This window comes from Hippocampus zosterae, chromosome 1, assembly GCF_025434085.1.
Source record: "Hippocampus zosterae strain Florida chromosome 1, ASM2543408v3, whole genome shotgun sequence".
In the NCBI taxonomy this organism is placed as follows: domain Eukaryota; kingdom Metazoa; phylum Chordata; class Actinopteri; order Syngnathiformes; family Syngnathidae; genus Hippocampus; species Hippocampus zosterae.
The window spans coordinates 11,593,829-11,614,195 of record NC_067451.1 but is presented as its reverse complement, the minus strand read 5'-3'; the positions used below and the strand labels follow the sequence as shown (position 1 = coordinate 11,614,195).

Below are 20,367 nucleotides of genomic sequence, written 5' to 3'. Positions count from 1 at the left end.
TTTGTTGGTTTTTATTATATTATTCACTTGATGTCCTGTAGAAGAGCGTGACTTGGGTTTCACGTGTGTGGTTGCTATGGACTCACGTCTCCACGGCAACAAAGGCCGTTAAGCGAGGCTTCTTCCTGACTTCTTCCAGTTGTGTTTTTTTTCGGAAAAACAAGGTAAAGTGAGAACAAGATATGTCATGCGCTAATCTTAAAATATTTGATAATAATGTGCATTATTGTATGATTTATTGCAAGGATCAATATATAGTTTCAAAAATTATTAAAACAATGACAATTTGAAAATGTATTGTTTTTATCTTATTTTTTACAATAAGTCCAGCAAATTAAGTTTAATAATCTTATGATTTTCATTACAAAAGAAAATTCTTATTCGATTTGATTGATTGAACATGATTTAAATGGTTTTACACAAACACACACACACACACACAGAATGGACATGAACTAAATTTCTGTGCTTTTATTTTGGCCATCACTTCCCCTCCCCTGTCACCCTGTCACATTAAAAGCACACTCGAGCACGGTTGTAATCGGATCAAGAGCCCACACAGGAAGCGTGGCTCCTGGGAGGATCCTTCCCCACTGTAATTAAACACGACGTAATGTCATTTATTAGCAATGATAGCTGGCGGCTACGCTACGATAACACATTGTGGCTTCAAATCATGCACAGCAATAATCCAGTCACAGTGAAACACTGTTGTTCGCCTGGCGGTCGAACTGGTATTCATAGATGGATTGTGTTGTTCCTTTGAGCTGCTGTGGCAGATTCTAGTGTTTCTGATGTTGTATTTAGTCCTAGTTCGGTGAAATTCGGAGCCAAACAGCTGCAGCAGACATTGCCAAAGATTTCCTGTAACCTGTGCTTACTTTCGCAGGCTAATCCTGGCTCCTCCCCAACACATAGATCTTTGAACATTCAAGATGTCACTTCATACTTTTTTTTGACAATGATGTACTACTTTCCTACGTGATAGGGCTTTGGCGTTTGCGGGAGATGACTGTAATAAATTTAGATCAAATTGGATTTTGTATCTGTGTATAAACAAGACAAGAGTGCATGGAGAGTCCGTAGAAGAAGTCAATTAAAAAAAAACAAGTTGCTTCTAAGTGACAAATTCCTCACAGCTGCGCTCGCTCCTCTTAGCAACAAAAAAAAACAAAGCGCCATTTGTATTCGGGTTGCAAAGTACTCCGAAACATTACAAAATGCTCACTCAGACATTTGACATCGCTTTGCTTATTATGTGAAATTAGTCACCAATGTGACAAAAAATAAATAAATAAAATTTAAAAAAACAGAAAATCTTCCATTTATATTTCATTATAGGTGGAGAAACTTCTTTCATTATATTTTCTAAATAGCACATTTTACGGACAATAATCATACAAGATTTTTGGTCTTGTCGCCTATAGGACACAAATTTAAATATAGGCTACAAATTTAAATATTCAAGATGGCAATTTTTAAGACCTAAACAATTATTGTAATACATACAGTATATGACCAGATTTCGGTTGTTGTTCAAAAATATGTATTTATAAAATAATATATAGCTACATACAGGTATAATGATATTTAAAGCTTGAAAAATACAAGTATTAACCACAGTTTGGCATTTCTGAAGTAAAAGTGCATAATGAACATTGAAATGTACAACTACATAAAAAAAATGTAGGTCATTAAAAACAAGAACATTTCAAGCTGACTTTAGCATATTGCCAGTTGCTTTACAGCGTTTTGATTGATCTTTTCAAGTCCCAACCAATATTGTATTCTGTGATGATATAAGCACCAAACCTACCAAAAGAAAGAATTATCTTAAATTCTTTAGTCACAAGCAGTAAGTAATAGATTGGTTTCACCCAAAACAGGTTTCGGACCAAAAAGGAGAGCAAACATTTTTTGGGCGAAAAAACATGTCAAGCACAACAATGATTTTGCTACTAATATTGTTTTTCTTTTTTCGACACGTCAAACTTAAAACAACAAACGCAAGTCTGAGATCTCAAAGGGCTTCAAAATAGTCACAACTAAGAAATGCACTGTGAGCGACATTAACTCACTGCATGGGTCAAGTTGAACGTCCATAGCTTTTTTCCACAGCATTCGCCATTAACTCCATGAACGCGTCATCTGTTCTCACAATTATGACACACACTTTGTACCAACTGCCGCAACGCACAGTTTATGCCATAATTATGCACTCTGCTCAAGTGTTACTCCAAGTCAAAAGATTTCATTTTCAAATGAACTCGGCACAGGTTTGTGGCACTAACACAATACTGCAATATAACACACACTTGATGAGCAGCATACCAGAAGTACCTATTGGGTGGTTTCAGCCAAGCAGGTTGTGCAAGCACTTTCAGCAGGAAACCTCAACCTCCATATGACCCTGGCCCTCCTTCTTTTAAACTCACTTCACAAACTCTTTCACAATGCGCTATAGAGGAATGAACCGTAGTTACAAACATAAAGGATTGCCATTTTTCATAATTTCACGCAGTTGCTAGGTGTCTCTGTAAAATTCTGGTTGAAATCACTGTTTTGAGGGGGCGGTACTTTCTCATGCAGCTGTGTCAGGTGGTATCGGTCTCATGGTATCGTACCATTTTTATTCGTACAATTACATATGTACAATATGCCCCCTTTAGGCATTTTCAATAACCTCCAGTGTCCAAAGGAGTGCTCATTGTTGTACATTGTTTATCAACAGTACACCAAGAGAGAGTGCCAAAGCTAGCGCACGACTATGAGCTCACATCCTTTTTCCAGACAGGCGGACAATGGAATGACATCACCTGTCACATGTTTGTCCCGTGATGCCGAGCGTAGTGTCCGGCTAGTGTTTCTGTCTGTATCATGGGCCAGAGCCTTTGAGTCGGGCCCACCAGATGACAAATAATACATCAGAGGAAATGTAAAATACCAGAGGTGGAAAAAGTACTCGATACTGACGAAAAAGTAAAGATTCATGTGTAAAAGCAAGATTTTGGTAAAGTACTGATTCAACTCCTTTACCAAATTAAAAGGAAAAAGAAAAAGTTTACTCTTAAATGTACAATGCAAAAGAAATAATACTCTGTGGTACCTTATAGGATTTTTACTTAGTGGCTTCCCATCATGGGAAAAAAGTACAAGTAAAAAGTACGTATTTCAAATGAAGGGGGTTCAGGTAAAGAATGGTCAAATAAAGGACAGACACGTGAAAAATTGGCAATACAAAAAATCTTTCTTCGGTTCCTCCTGCCACTTAAAAAAAAAGCGTGTAAAGTACAGACACCCTAAAAGTACGGTAACAAAGTATTTGTACTTAGTTACTTCCCACAACTGTTGAAATGCCCCCTAAACACGACACAAAGACCAGGGTAGCCATGTTAACGCTTAATTTATTAACAATAATCTTGTCATTTCATGTAAACATATTGGTTATATAGTCAACAGCACACAAGAACCTTCACAATCCATAAATTCATAGATCAAATGAAAAGAGTCACGAGGAAGAGGAAGTTCCAGGAGAAAGGTCCAAATAGGAGTTGAGGGAGCAGGGGGGGTGGGGGGGTGGAATGATGGGTTGGGGGTGGCTCTCAATCCAACACAGAGCCCAGTTCAGCCGGAAGACCCTCGGCCTGGCGCCACTGAGACGTGCGCTGCTTGAACCATTTCTGGAGGGAACACAGAAGACGGAGGGAGGTGTTAAGACAATTGTGCTGGTTTTTCCCCCCTTTGACAACAAATTTCTCACAACCTGAAAGATGAGAAGTGATGATGTAACAGACATGAATAGTCCTGAGAACAGGTGCACTTGTGATTCCCCCAACAATGTTTTTAAACAAAACAGTGGCTCCTGTAAACATGCAGCAGGGTACTTGACAAAATAAAGACTGTGGACCTAAGCCCTTACCGGGACTAAGTGCCAAATCACTTGGTCGAGTTTTTCAGCGCTTCAATGTTGGTTTATAGCTAATTGTATGTTCCAAGACTAAAGTAGGATCTAAATCGGTTTGTCAAAATTGTCAATAACAGATTCTAAGGCATCTATGTCAGTGTCCAAACTAGAACCCAAGTCAGTTGGTCAAAAGTAATATATGTATTCTTGAAAAAGTAAAAAAAAAACAACAACAAAAAAAACCCAATATTTGTGCATAGGTTTTCTCACGAAGACTCTAAGAAAAGCCATGTTGGCATTCAGCTATTTTGGAAAACTACTCTGCTGTATACGTATGTATATAAATACCATGAGTGGAAGTACAGTAAATCTCTAGGCACTAATTCAGTAACAGTATATTCTGTGTATATTTTTCTCAGTAGTTTTTATTGTACACTTATATGTATTTTTTTTCTTGGCTCTTGGGCCTCTCGCCGTTTCATAACCGGGGCAAAGTTGACTGCTTTTACAGCTTCCACTCTTCCAACCAAACAAGAGGCTCGAAGTCGGCGTGCACAGAGGCCGCGGCACATTGTAAAAGCAGTTTATGTGAAATGGGGAGTGGCGCGCAGCCTCGTGTGTTACTTCTATATGTGTTCCTGTCTATATGTTACTCTGTGTTTGTGGAGTTAAACTTTCCCCAACGAGGGCTTTGTTAACCATCCAAAAACGCTTTGTGAGAGGAAATGAAGGCAATTCTTTTGATCAGGTGCCATATGTGAACCTTGCACACCGCCCAGACTGCACCAAGCCCTCTCACACACAATGAATAGAGGTACTTGTAAACACGTGATGTGTGTGTGCGCGCGCGTCTGTGCGCGTGTAAGCCATGTGTGACTTTTTACAATAATAACTCTCACACGTTCACCAAAACATGCAGACACATATGAAGGGAAGGTGCCATACCTTACTTTAGGGGGAGAGGGGGGGATTCACATTTTATTTATTCATTTTTTATCATCTGATATATTTGCAAGATGATTTGGTTTTGAAAAGTCCAACATTCCCCTTTTCAGATAGGACACTGGATTTCTCATGAATGTTTGGAAAAAAAGGCTTGACTCTAATTGTAGTGCTGTGGAACACCGCTTTGCTCTGATTGGTAGTAGGCATTTTGAGGTAGGCAAGCGTTCAACACCCCGTTATGTTTTGACCCTTCAAAGTAAACTTCAGGTGGAATTCACCTAGCGTTGGATTTTTCGGCACACAAATACCAAACGTGAGCTGGCTCTGGTCTCGACCATCGTGACCGTGTTGTTGCAAAAGTAATCATGGAAACCGCTGAGATACTGTATACCGTGTCATCCGGGCCATAAAACGCACTTATAACACTTTAGTTTTCTCAAAGATCCGCAACACACCTTGTAATCTGGTGAACCTTGCATATGGATGGTTGTCCACTTTTCAAATCATTCATCCATCCATCCATCCATCATCTACCGCTTATCCGGGGCCGGGTCGCGGGGGCAACAGCTTTAGCAGGGAAGCCCAGACTTCCCTCTCCCTAGCTACTTCTTCCAGCTCTCCCCGGGGGATCCCGAGTCGTTCCCAGACAAGCTGGGTGACATATTCTCTCCAGCGTGTCCTGGGTCTTCCTCGGGGTCTCCTCCCGGTGGGACCGTAACACCTCACCGGGGAGGCGCTCAGGGGGCATCCGAATCAGATGCCCAAGCCACCTCATCTGGCTCCTCTCGATGTGGAGGAGAAGCGGCTCGACTCTGAGCCCCTCCCGGATGACTGAGCTTCTCACCTTATCTCTAAGGGAGAGCCCGGACACCCTGCGGAGAAAACTCATTTCAGCCGCTTGTATCTGGGATCTCATTCTTTCGGTCACGACCCATAGCTCGTGACCATAGGTGAGGGTTGGGACGTAGATCGACCGGTAAATTGAGAGCTTCGCCCTTTGGCTCAGCTCCTTCTTCACCACGACAGACCGATACAACGTCCGCATCACAGCAGATGCTGCACCGATCCGCCTGTCGATCTCCCGTTCCCTCCTACCCCCACTCGTGAACAAGACCCCAAGATACTTGAACTCCTCCACTTGGGGTAAGATCTCCTCCCCGACCCGGAGGAATTTAATTCAATTCCTTCCAATTACGTTGGGGTCCTCATTGTAATCCGCAATTAATTGAGAGCCGGCTTCCATGTTCTCATCATAATGAAACGACAACTACTTCCTGCTTCTGTGCCTAAGAATTTTGGGAAATGTAGTTTTGCTAGCCAGATGTCTCGGGCAGATTGAACGTGAGCCAAGCTTTTCTTTTGGTCAAAGGTGCTAGTGATGCGTTGTAGTGCAATATAACTTTTCGAATGCAAAAACTTAACGGCTAGTGGGGAGAGGTGGGTAACCTACGAGACATTAAGAAGTCAGAATCTACAAAAATGTGCCTAAACACAGCAGCATCCTGGTTCTGATATACTGTACTTGGGAATTTCCCACCATATAAATTGAAGCCATTTATTTCTCGACTCATCTGAGGTTTGCAGCTGTTCCCAAATTTTAGTTTTGTACAAGATTGTTGTCATTTTTAAAGTGAATATGCAATCTTGAATTGACCTTTTTTCTGTTCCTGATATAAATCAGGGGTCGGTAAATTTGCAGGTAAATTTTCTTGGGCGAGCCTCAGTTTATTACAGTTTTTGCTAAGAATGCCAAGTGTCTGATCAATACAATACAATACATTCTGATTTATATAGCGCTTTCACAACAGCGGCAGCTGTAACAAAGCGCTTTACAAAACAGTTAACATAAAGTAAAATAATAAACACAACACACAACATAAAACACAAACAGTCGTGCAGTCCTAACCACTTTTCCGTCACACGCTTTGTTGTTTGAAGCGGTTTGAGCTAAGTTCAGGTTTATTTACGCTGCCGATTCGTGCTGGTAATGCTGTTAAGCCTGGCCTAACTGGTTTGTCGGCTTAGCATGGAAAAAAAAGATGCACAATTTGCAGAAAGATGAACCTGTTTTAAAAACATGACGTGAAAGTGAAAAACAGATATATGTTGTCTATCCAGAACAACTTTGCGAATATGTCTCTTGATTATTGATGTAGGCGGAATATGATGTTGATGATGGTGAGTGATACCGGACGTGTCCACATTACTGTGGTATCTTTACAAGGGAGGACAAATTTGTTAAAATTAAATGGTTTTAGACCTACTAGGGTGTTAAATGTTTGTTAAAACCTGTCAAAACCTTTTTTGTTTGTCCCCCCCCCCCCCCCCCCCCCGCCAGCCCGCACATATTTTTAGGCTTTGTGATACTGACAGTCCTTTTCAATGTGAAAATAGCTTTGAAATCCAAACAAATCTGTATCCCCAATTTATCAACACCCCTCTTTGGTTTTCTATTTCATACTTGCTGACTAGAATAATTCCATTCCAGTGCAATTTTTTTTTAATCCCAAACTCAATTCCAAAACTGACCACAAGAGAGCTCACAGGGGCCAAAATGGTTGCACAACATTACTTGAAATGCAGGGCACTTTTTACTTGGATAGTTGAAACAAATACTACATAGGATGCATAATTACGAAATAGAATACATGCAAATACGTTCAAAATCATATTTTCATCGTTACATTTAAGTGTGTAAAATGTGATACATATTTAATGTAAAACATATTTTTATGATTAAATTCTGTATACATCATGTTTGAACGGGATAATCATGTCTTCTCCTGAAATACAAATACAATTCACATAAAGCAACATAATAGTTGCATGAAAATCATGTATTTTAATATATATTGTCATCTACATGTATTGTGTTTTGTTATAATATTCACTGAACTAATTATAAACGATTTACTAAACTATTATCAACAAACTAAATTATAATAAAACGTGTGTTTTTATTAATCAATTTTACCTAAATTCAAGCACTAGACGATTTTTAAGAGTGCCACTTTTGCGAAAATAAAAATATATTGACAATATGAATATCATGATTAAATGAATCTAATATTTAAATTATTAAATGTTAGTATCGACATAGACATCGTCGAATTGTAATGTGCGATTCCACTCGCGCAACTGCACGACTCACCTGCGTCTCCTCCTCCGAAAGTCCACACTCGGCGGCCACCAGCGTGAGCGTCGTCGCGTCGGGAACCTTGCCAGGTTTAAAATTCTCCTCCAAAACTTTGGCCTGGTACTCGGACAACTTCATGCAATCCATGTCGTCGGTTTAGCGCAGACTGGAGGAGGGAGCAGGGGGGTTAGCTGCGGGCGGGCTGTACAATGCGGAGGCTCGGTTGTGTGTTCTTGGACGACTTGCCGTTCGCGTGTGATGGCTCCCCGCCGGCGGCCGCCGAGCGGGAGTCCCGAAAGTCGGAGCGCTCCTTTGGTGGAGGCGGAGCTCTGACGTCAGCAACGACATGACACCCGGATAGTGATGTCAACATTCCTGTGACAGCTTGGAGCGGTCGCAATGCAGAGATGTTACAAGTCATTTAACTGGAAATGAATAACACTCGATGATTCAGTTTTATTTTTAAAAGTAACTGCAACTCCCTCGTTTGAATTTCACCGGTGCTACATATACTGACTGTCATTTGGACTAACCAAGGAAGAATCTGTGACGTAAGTAGCCATTTAAGAGCACTGCATATAGACCCACAAATGACAAATTACTGAGTAGACTTAACCAATGACGATCTAGATTCGTTTTTAAGAAGCGTATGAGGTTGGTTTTGAGGAAGTTGTATGTTTGAGTATTCTACATGTTTTATGTAATTAGTTCTTGTCAACATCCTTGTCTGTTTGTGAATTGCATTGTTCAATTAAAAAAAACTACTAAAAAAGAATTCATAGCAAAGACAAAAAGGAAGTCGCCCTCTTCCCCATAAAGAACAAAACAAAAAAAAAACCATTTGCCTTTTAGTGCCCCCGCCCCCGCCTCAAAAAACAAAAACAAACCCAGGATCACGGTTTTTAGGAATAATACATGCAGATATACATTTTTAAGGTCCTTAAAAGAGTGCATCTCTAATCTTCTTCCGTACATCTCTGATTTGACAAAAAATAAATGCATTTAAAAAGTACGTATATGAACTACCAAAATAGAATACTGTCATTGTAAATTTACATAGCCTCATGTTACCATGACGACAATTTGCTTATTGACACGAGTGAAAACGTCAACTTCCTGATTTCACTCCAAGTAAAATGAGATTTTATTGTGGCGCACGTGCTAGTCTATCACACATATACTTTTGGTCACCGTGGTAACCCAGGATATAGGTGCTGATAAACTGTCAGTTTATGATGGCCAAACATTGTACAATAGCGAGGAAAGCATTAAAAAGTGTCACTGAGGTTGCAATATGAAAGGTGATCGGCTCTTACGATGTTTTTAGCACACGAAGAGCTTTACTGCGATGGCAAATATACGCTAGATAACATTTGTGATGTTAAACTGTCATAGAATAACAAACGTGCAAGGTTGTTGCCTTTTGCATTATCCTCTAGTCTAGCCTCTGAGCAGATATCAAATTAAACTCACACATTTTTCAACTACAGCTCATGAACATAGTTTGGATTAGTAGTTGACTAACAGTTTGAAAATAATGCTAAAATTTCAAAACGTTCAGTTTAAATGCATTGAAATATATTAAAAGTGAATAGATAAAATTGTAAGTCAATTAAATAGAAAAATAATATATAAAATTGAACTAAAATGAAATATTTCTAACGTATTTTTTCACTTTTTAAAATTGAAAATGTATGAAACTTCAAGTTAAACATTAAATAAAATCTGACAATAATTCAGATGAAGTGGAAAAAATAAAATACAATGAAATGTAAAAAATACATGAGAGTAAATACATTTATAAAAATAAAAGCAAAATCAAAATACTGTAAATGGGGAAAATGAAATGACAGCAATTCCAAAAGTGTATAAATGAATAAAAATGAAGATAAATGAGTGAAATCAAAGGTTACAAAAATATAATTTGTAAAAATTATAAATACTGAAATAAAAGGGAAAAATCAAGTAAAATATGCCAATTAAAATATAAGTGAAGAAATTAAAGAAAAAACTGAATCCATGAATAAAAGTAATTAAAATAAAATGCAATGACAAACGGCAAAATCTTAAAAGCCAATCCAATCACTTATTTTGAGCCTTTGTATCAAGCATACACATGGAGAGGCAGACGGCAACCAGTTGGTGTTGCTGAAGAACCTCGAAGTGGAACAAGCAAAACGTGATGATAAGAGCCCGAGTGCGAGTCCACAATGGAGAGTGCACATGACGGGCCTGCCTGAGTAAAAATAAAACAAGTCATGACCCTTCACTTCCTGTGCTGTGCGCTCACTTCATTTGGGAACAACAACAACCACCCCAGGAGATTTCTAGGTTGTTGTTGGGTTTTTTTTTTTGTGTTTTATTTATAAATTCCCTCCCAAGAATGTGGGAAACCAAAAAACATCCCAATTCATGTTCCACTGGGAATTAAAAAGTTGCTTGAGCCACGGATCTGCTTGGTGTGAAGGTTTAGTTTGTGACTAAACTTGGATGCCGCGGGAAGTTGATGAGCATGAGGATGGCATGCAGTTGGTTAAAGAGGTGTCGTTTTGTGGTAGGCAAGAGCGTGGGCGGTACAGAATCGGGATGAGGGAGATAAAGGGGGTCAAAATGCTAAAAGAAGTATGCAAAGAAATAGTTTGGATGGGAATGGAGTGGTAGTGAGAAGGAAGATGGGTAGGGAGGAAGTTAAGGTAGTACTTACATTTAAGAAGGAAGACAAAGGCATAAAATGTAGCCCTGTGGCATTGAGTAAGGAAATACAAAATGAAAATAGGAGAAGTGGATACAGTGAATTTACTAAAGAATGGAAATTTGTTGTAACGATTTTTATAAAGTGTTGACTTTGGTGTATATTGGGAGAAAAATGATAAGTGAAAAGAAGGTACTGGGGGAGAGAGGTACAAGGAGAGATTACGGGATTAGGGTGAAATAAATGGTACGGGAAATTCAAGAAATATGGCATAGAATACAAATGATGGGCTTGATAGTTGTTTTGCTTTGTGTCCCACCTCTTGTTGGTATCGAGGGAATTGGGGAAACCAGAAGATGGAGAGAATAGTGAAGTAGGCAACAGTGTAGTCTAACAAAACGTAAGTATTGGGGTAAGTACAATGGATAGTTAAACCGATATTGATGAAGAGATGTCAAACGCAGTGGAGTACTGAAATTAAAGGAAGATGGATTCACAGAATTAAGAGCAGTGTGGGAAGAAATAGGTGGAAGGAAGGTGAGAAAATGCAAGTCGTAACATACGGCATACTCCTTACCAATAGGTGGCGGTAATGCGCCTGAACGTTTCTTTCCAACTGCCATAAAATTCTTAAGAAGAGGAAGAAGAAAAGGAGTTTTGGTTGCTACCATTTCGGTTAGCAACAGATGCTGACCCAGAGCGCTGCGTAGAATATTGGCTCGCTGTTTTAGACTTTGTCAGGAATGAATTACTTTGTAAGTCGCTGACGCGATATTCGTCGTCGTGGGTTCCTGAGCCCATTAACGACCACCCCGGAACTCCACAAAGGTATATGGGTTTATTGGTCATTTAAATACTGTAGTTGTCCGTCTTCAAATTGTGACCCCGACGTGATGGGAAAGGAATACTAAACACGCCTCGTTTGTGATCACCCAGGTTGGTTGGGACACCACCTTCTGAGTCGCGAGAGACGCCTTGATTGTTCTACACTTTTCCACGTCGGCGGCCGCTAAAATAAGGTAAGCAAATAAGGCATTATAACGCTGTACGTTCAACACAATGAATGAAGGTGTGGATGGAAGTATTACGGCCCTCTAAAAACCGATTGCATTCCATTTTCGATCTAACTCACTGAATTGACTATGGCTACTGTTGAGCAGTTCGAAGAAATTTTGTTTCAAGTTTTAAGTAATCTGGAAGCCCTCCCTGTTGCATTCCTGCACATTTGACCAGCCACCAATCGCAGCACAGGGTAAACCCCATTAAAATTGCTGACGGGGAGACAAATGTTGATGCCACCACAATTACCACAAGTCTCATCTCCAGTGACACACACAAGGGGCTACAAACCACAGTGAGACCTGTTAGTAGCATGCTGAAGCTAACAGTTTGTCTCTCCAGGTGGCGGAAGGTGAACCAGAGTTGCCACAAACATCCGCCTACTTGAGAGTCCTCAGCAGAAAGTGGAAAACACCAAGATGGACGAGGTCAAGGAAGGTGGTCCACCTGGAGAAGTTAGGGTCACAATGGTATCACATGTAGATGGTCAGACCGGCACGCGACAGTACAAAAACATTCAATTAAGTATAATGGTGATTGCGTGCCTTATGTTGGCTATTTCAGTAATACAAACAGCGACAAAAGTGGACAGACACACAAGAGGAGTTGCTAGACACACTTCTGAATGTGGGTTACCCCACCAACTAACAATACATCATGTTAATGGGACAAACAAGGGGTACATATTTGATTTGTGTGACGTGATTGAGTGTGGAGGATATAACGGTTCTTATCGGGAAAAGGATGTTTACCTGTGTTTTGATCAGACTCTACAGAACCTGTGTTCAACTCATAAGAGTTACACTGGACCGTGGTGTCAGACGTGGGGACAAGTGACCCATTACACTGGGTTATGGGTCCCGAGCAAACAGGTAAACCGTGGTCTGCTAGCACAGAAAAATCAGAATGAGATTATGGATCGGATAAGTTTCGAGCGCATTTACAGCCGGTCTCAAAACCCGGTGATGTTAAGTATAATGGGAGAAGCTATAGGGGGGTCCAAGTCAACATTTGTCATCGTGGGGGTGGACATAGCAGGGAGGGATCCCCTGGGAGTTGTTCAAATTATCGTATAAACAAATATCCCCCACTTATCCACAGGGAAACAGTAATAAGGCCACCTTCAGCGAGAGAAGCTATTGGTGTATGCGAAATAATCCACCCTATAGAATTGTACCACCCTGGTGTTGGTGTTTTCTCCAGTGGACAATTAAACAAATCTAGCATTGCAGCGATTTGAAAAATGACTGCACTTGTTTCAGCTTAAGCAGGGATGTGGGATCGTGGGACGCATCCTGGTGTGCCTCCTTTTGGGAATGCCTCACAGATCGGGCCCTGTGCCGGATCTGGTTTGTTTTAGTTATTGCGGAGAGTGCTGTGTCTCGCAGCTCCTGTGTCCCTTGCTCGGTCATTAAAATAGTCGAATGCAACAAACCACACCCATCACATGAAATACTCGGCGACGCAGAAACATTTTGGCAAAAATATCTTCCGGAAGTATCGGCGGACGTATATTTGACCCCATGGTGAATTCACCCACATACATGGATAGATGCCATTGGTCTACACAGGAGGGTTCCAAATGAATTCAAATTGGTGGACCACGGTAGTGCATGTTTTGAAAACATGCCAATCATTTCAGCATTGTAGACCGCATCAATCCCGTTCGTTCCAAAGTGCAAAGGTTGGCTGATTTGACTACAAACGCCGTTGAGGGAACTAGGCCCGTCTTCCTTAATGGCGATCCAAAGGAAAAAGCTGCTAGATATGCTGCTGGCTAAGGAGAATGGAGTCTGCTCCATGTTTGGGGACTCGTGTTGTCCATACATTCCTAAGAACTCTGCCCCTGATGCCTACAAGGCCTGACATCCCTCTCGGTCGAATTCAAAGAAGCCTCTGGCATCAATAACCCTATTGATGATTGGTCTCCCAACATGTTTGGAAGTTGGAAGGGACTCAAAATGTCTTTCTCGGCTTCCTTTCTAGTTTTCTCGGCAATTTCAATCACTTTTGGATGTTGCTGCATTCCTACGTGCTGTTCTCTTTGCACCAAGTATATTCTAACTACCATAGAAGGGGCCAGCAAAGAGGGTCCCCCAACCCATCATGCCTTTGTTATTCACAATATACTTGCTTTAGTATTCAGTTTTGCCTCTTGTAATCCTAGTTATTTCAGGTCAAAGTTTCAAATGTATGACTGCAAATTTGTTTCTGAGAACAAAAGAGGGACTGTTTGTGGTGGGTGTGTATGAGAAGTGAGAGAGAGGGCAGATGCTGTGCCTGGAACAGACGACAGGGGGTGAAACCACAGGGCTGACTGAACACACACACACACACACCCTCTTTGGAGAATTGTATTAAAGCCTGGGTCAAAGGAATGATGTCTGCGTCACTCTGCTTCGCTACCTTCGCAGTTATTAACAGCTGCTGACCCAGAGCTCTGCCTAGAATATTGTCTTGCTGTATTCGATTATTTGTGAGGAATAAACACTTTGCTGTGTTGTTGATGCAATAGTTGTATGTGTTTTTGTGTGTTCATTCCTGAGCTCATCAACGACAACCCCGGAATTCCACCAATTTATATACCGTAGGTTTATTGGTCATTAAAATAGTGTGGCGTCAGCGTCAATTAAATAACATTCAACATCTACTTTGTAATTTGTTACACTGCAGTGACTGCATGACATCAACTGTTTATTTTGCATGAAACAAATCCACTACACTCCGACAAATTTTGATCATAAATCTTTTTTTTTATCTCTCAAATGTAATAAATGAATGCTTTAACAAACTAAATGTTTACTGTACAATATACAATATTAAAATAAGTCATAAAATGACAAAACTAAAGTGAAAAAATAAAAATAAATACCCCCCAAAAAGAAAAAAAATGCAAATGAAAAGTGTGGGGGGGGGGATGCCCCACTTTATTTTTTCTTTATTCAACTAACCCTCGGTGTCTAAAACAAATAAGAAAAGCCTATTATTTTTGTACAAAAAAAGTAATGCAAACTTGGTCGAAATTTGACTTTTTGGGGTCATTTTCTTGAAAAGGCTTTTAAAAAATATTTTTCCTCCTCCAAAGGTTAAAATCTAAACAAATATAAGTAGACCACTCCGGAAAAAAGACAAGAGTACTTGACAAATTACTGTCATTTGCTTTTTTCCCCTCTCTCTGTTTCAAACACAGCTAAAGGCAAATTGTTGTCGAAGATAAGACAAGCGCATTCATTTGCAACTGCGACATCCTCGCTCATCAGCGCGGCAAGCAGATAAGAAACCATGCGTGCAGTGAACTCGCTCTTATCTCCTCTGATTCACTCGCACATCTTGCGGGGGCGATCATTTTTACATGGAAATCAGACGTTTGTCGCACTTGGCTCCTCAAACGCTTCCGTTCATTCACGACGTACAGTAGCATTTCAGTTTAACTTCAGCACCACAGCGTTCACCCGCAATTCGTAGAGAAACTGCAATTCTCCGGTTTGATGGTTTGTTTCCCGCGAGGAAAAGTAAAACACCCCGCGTGAGGCAGTGACGAAGCCCGACTGAGTCCCAATGCTGCTGCAAGCCAGACATCCCCGCAAAGCACGGCTTGTTTGGCGGGACAAGGGTCAAGTTCCTCACAGCCATTGCAAGCGACCTGATGTAAGCCGTTATGCTTCTGCAAGAGTTTTCGAGTGTTGATTAAAAAAACAGACAGGCGATACAGCTTCAAGTCCACGACTGGCTTTGAAAAAATGTACTTGACTGCTTTTGATAGTTAAAAAAAAACACTACATTTCAGTGTCACATGCACATCCGGTCCACCAAAATGTATTTGAATTGAGAAAGCAAATGTATTGATTTAAATGCTTGTATTCAAAATGTTATTACTTAACAGTGGCCCTATTATAAATTCACCTCATGACTTTTTTTTAAAATCATGCTTGTCAACAGGCAAAATCTACTCCTAATTTGCATACAAGTGAACCTGGCAAACAGAAGCCAGTCGAACAAGGCTGGCGGATGTTAAGCAGCCGGCTGCTGAGCAGACAGAAACGACGACTCAATCCAGGACAAACAGTCGATGTGCTCATTGAAGATTTACTCATAAAGAATCCGATACAAGCGCAACAGTCCGTGGTTGCTGTGGGGAATAGGGGAAGCCGTTGGGAGACCACCCACCCCCACCCCACCTCCTTTTTGGTTCTCACCCCGGTGACACATGCTCCAAGAAGGAGTGCAGCACATGGTCATTACATAACGCGCAAATCCTGGTCCTCCCTTGTCTCCGTTCCACCTCGCCCACCCTCTCACGCACGTAAAAGAACATCTGGGAGTGAAAAAGCAGATTCCAGAGGCGGCAACTTCTGTGAGCTCAGAATTAGCAACAAACTTGGACTGATTTGGATCTATAGTACAGCGTTGCCATGACTTTGGAGATCTTAAATTACGCTGGTCAACAATTAATTTTAATAAGTCCCTTAACATATTTGTTGACACAGATTAAAAAAAAAGTCTTTATTCCATCGCTACTAGTTTTTAGTTTTTTTTATGCACCATATAACAAAGACAGAGCATTTCACCATTAATGAAGTAAAGATGTTAGACTTCCTATTTGCTAATTTTTCAGAGATCGTGTTCTTGGGCTGCAGGATGTTCACTTGGCCTCTGAGGAAGCTCTAAAAATGTATGGACCAGCCTGAGAAGGAAGCAAAGACTTCCTGAGCATATAGTCCAGATTCCAAAACAAAACAGAGGAAGCTATCACGAAGTCACTGTACAAAAAACAGACTGTAAAAACCTGGGTGGATTTCAAATGTTCCACATGAAAAAAGGTGGCGTGGTCCCCTCGCGAGGTCACTTGTACAAGCCAAGTTCCAATCCTTGCTTTGAGTGCCTGCAAATTGTGACCACATTGGGACTGCTGGAGCTCATTTTAATATTTATTTATTTTTACTCCTTATTTGGATCGATCTCACCCCCATGCTTCACATTATTACGTCCACTTTTTCTTTTTGAAAGCCCAACGTTAGCCCATCCAAAATTGCACCAACATTTCCGGGGAAACTATGGTTGCCCATAGTCATCATGTTAGCAAATCTTCTGAGATTTCAGCTTGGTGGTGTTGTCAAACTTTTTCCAACATGTACCACCTACAAATAATAATAAATAAGAGAAAAAAGAACTGAAATATGGATTCATTGAAGCTACATTGCACATAAGTTCAATTTTAAAAAAATGTGGCTCAACAAATGTTTGAAAAAACAAAACAAAACAGTTTCTAACGATTAAATCCCAATGTATTGTCCTTGAATTAAATTCACCGGAACTGTACTTGACCTGTTATTCTTTTGCCAACGACTGTGATTCGCAAATGTCCGAAAAGAGGCGGATCTTAGTGTTATCACAAATCTACAAGACTTTTGTAAACACTGAACAATGACCAAGAGTGTTTACAAAAGTTATCAGTGCTGACTGTCTTTTCGCTCAATCAACTTAGTGTGCCAGAGAAATTAAATCCGGATAATGTGCCCGACTTGTTTTGTGGGGAAACGGTAGTCGTATTAAAAAAAAAAAAAAAAAAGTAAAATGTTTCTACTTATTAGTAATGCAGTAAAAATGAGAGTAAATGACTACAGTGATCCCTCGCTATTTCGCGGTTCGTTTATCACGGCTTCGGTGCATCGCGGATTTTTTGAAACATATTCATAAAAGAAATAAAATAAAAATAAAAGTCAGTGAGAAGCAGTGAAAGTCAGCAAAACAACAGTGAGTCACATAGAGCAACATATACAGTCCATGCTGGGTGAGGGGGGCTGAGAAGATGTAAAGCCATGTTGATTGGCTGTGCATCTTCTTTGCGTCTTATCACGGTGGGTTACTCTTTGATCTTTAATCAGTGTCTAAGGATGCTGCGAGTGTGTGCGTGTGTGTGTGTGTGTGTGGCTGAGAGAGAGAGAGAGAGAGAAGAGTACAAGAACAAAAGCAGGTCTCATCTATCCTTAATTGTCTAATCATCCTTAATTTACTAATCATAAGCACGGCTGCTGCTCGCAGTGGGATCGCTGGCCTGTGTGTGTGTGTGTGTGTGTGTGTGTGTTAGTGCGCTCTGCTCAGGCGCAAAGGCCCACGTCGCTACTTCGCGGATTTTCGTTTATCGAGGGTGGTTTTGGTCCCCATTAAGCGCGATAAACGAGGGATTACTCTATTTATTTTAATAGACGTCCTCATTCCATTTTTTTGCACCCAAGTGAAAGTCACTTTTTTTGAGTACGTATTTGCCAGTACTGAGTTTTGAGCCCATGCCTGGGCAGTGCATTACAAAGAAGAAAACAAAAGAGCACATCAAATGATCGCACATCAAATTATTTTCAATTAGAATAAAAGTTTCCCAACAAAACATTTTAGATGGCTCTAAGTCAGTGGTTCAAATCCAGTAAGCATTTTTTTTTCTTGACTTGAGAAATAAAAACAATTCAAATAGGTGATCTTTTCCAGCCGATAGTAATCGGCTGAAAATATGGGATTGGCCTTGATTTCCGATTACGTGATCGAATCTAGACAAATATTTTTCCAGTAAATTTGCAGGGTGTGCCACTGATGTGCCACACTACCAGGCCCGCCTCTTAAAGGAACATGCATATACAGACACTGTAATATTTACTACATTTCCTATTAATTTTATGCTTTCAGATTATAAAGAGTATTTTAATAAGTTTAAAAGGGTTTCAAGCAGATGAATTGACCTAAGATTACTGCCTATGGGCCACTTTATCTTAAAATAAGAACAACTTGGAAGTCAACCGGCATGTTCTACAGTAACACACAACAATCTGTTTTTAGTTTGACATGCTTCTGAAGTGAGGACATGACTGGTGATTTAGTCGGCATGAACGCTCTGTGGTGGAAGCCCAAGCAGATGAGAGGAGAAAAGCGGCAATGAAAACCTCCGCTAGGGGTTCTGAGGTCTCCACTCACGGCGCCACATTCGTATTTTCTCTCTGTGAAGTGTTTCCTGCGTGCGGGCAGTTTTGAGAGGAAGGCTAAGCCAAATAAACCTCAGCCAAGGTTTCTTTGACAAGTTAAAAGTGTGTGTGTGTGTGGGGGGGGGGGGGTATGGGGAAGGGCGGGGTCGCTGTCAGGCTGCAGGGAAGCTGAACAAACAGCAGCGATAAGTAAGGAGTGATGAAAAAAACACAGGCATAATTATGTAACCAGGATGGGAGACAATGATGTGGTGGTATATCTCAAGACAAAACACTGTGGCACATTTTTAAAAAGCCAGGGCTAAAACTGCTTATCCTCCTTGAAAAATGATGTTTTTTCTCAATATATTTCGAGAGCTGTTTGGTTGCATCAAAGAAAATGCTTTGACACTCCCAAACAGACAGGGATGGCAAAATAGCTTACATTTAAGTCTGAGTACAGTTACTGCCCGGATTCCTTCGAAGAAACAAAACAAAAACTGTCAAGTGCAACGTTTACACAAGTCTCTGATGAAACCATCCCATCTGACTACCCGATTTCAACACAAATGTCCTCAGATTTAAAAAAAAAATGGATTTCACATGAACACAACAGTCACTGACTGAATTGAGCGTAAACCGGATGAACAATACGTGGGTTTAACACATCAGTTCCTGCTGGTCCCGATTTAGAATTTGTAGAAGCAACAGGCACTGTTACGCAAGTTAAATAAATCTTAAAGAAACAACTAGGTAGCCCCAAACTTAACACTGCTCTTGAATCACATTTTTCATCTGTTTTTGTACGTGTTCTGCCACAAATTACCCAGTCAAAGATATTGAATTAGGCACAAACAACAGTATATTAACAGTTCAAATAATGTTAACAGTTCTAAACACTTTGTATTGCTAGCATTAATCCTTCATGTTTGGTTTAATTGCATTTGTTAGCATGGTGTTTCAACAGTATTCCATTATTTTTCTTGCGTTGTGATAGCATCAATGCTAGCATTACCAAGGAGAATAGAATAAATTGTACCCAAACGGTACTCCAAATACTCTAACTACTGTATATTTGGACAGTTCTGAACACGTATTGTGCTATATTAGCACAAGTGTCAATGGTAACATTATTGTTTGGTTGACTTTGGTGTATTAGGGCAGTGCTCGAACGGTTTTATTTTGGGTATGTCATGAGTAAAAGGTTCCACAGTTGTATTGTGTTGCTCATGCTAGTTTCAAGGCAAATATTATAATTAGGTGCATTAGCACGATGCTTAAGTAATTGCCAATTATTTTAAGAACATCTTTTAAAAATAAACAGGGCCACGTTCAGCTTACCATTTTGCTTTAATGTCAGTTTGCTTCACACCTGTCTGGGGAGCAATTACAAAAAACTGATTGTTTCTCAGTTTCTAAAACCCAGCCATCTGTTTTTTGCATTTTCCACCACATCAGGAAAATATGTGAACAGGGGTTTTCTTTTTATGCAATTTGGAAACTCAGTTTCTGTTACTTTCAAAGGAAGTAAAAAAATGGTATCATGTACACCCAAACATGTCAAATAGGGTTTTGCAGGAATGCGTTGAAAGGGGATCTGAGGGCAAAACCTGGATGTCACAAAATTTCTTGAAATTCAACGAAAAGAAGACAGAGGTGATATTGTTTGGTCCCAGTGGCC

At 40.3% G+C, this 20,367-nt stretch overlaps 1 protein-coding gene and 1 long non-coding RNA gene across 2 annotated transcripts; one reads left to right on the top strand and one right to left on the bottom strand.

The window, feature by feature from the left end:
* Window positions 1-3,387: 3,387 nt before the first annotated feature.
* Window positions 3,388-8,277, bottom strand: hopx (HOP homeobox). The gene is made up of 2 exons (XM_052054154.1): window positions 8,001-8,277; window positions 3,388-3,680 (listed from the first exon to the last, which is right to left on the bottom strand). The coding sequence occupies exons 1-2, from the start codon at window positions 8,130-8,132 to the stop codon at window positions 3,603-3,605; spliced, it is 210 nt and encodes a 69-aa protein (XP_051910114.1). The 5' UTR covers window positions 8,133-8,277; the 3' UTR covers window positions 3,388-3,602.
* A 70-nt stretch (window positions 8,278-8,347) lies between these two features.
* On the top strand, window positions 8,348-14,250 carry LOC127593271 (uncharacterized). Its single transcript, XR_007960370.1, has 5 exons — window positions 8,348-8,536; window positions 10,095-11,505; window positions 11,614-11,696; window positions 12,079-13,680; window positions 13,820-14,250. It is a non-coding gene; the product is annotated as an uncharacterized LOC127593271 (long non-coding RNA).
* The last annotated feature ends 6,117 nt before the right edge of the window (window positions 14,251-20,367 follow it).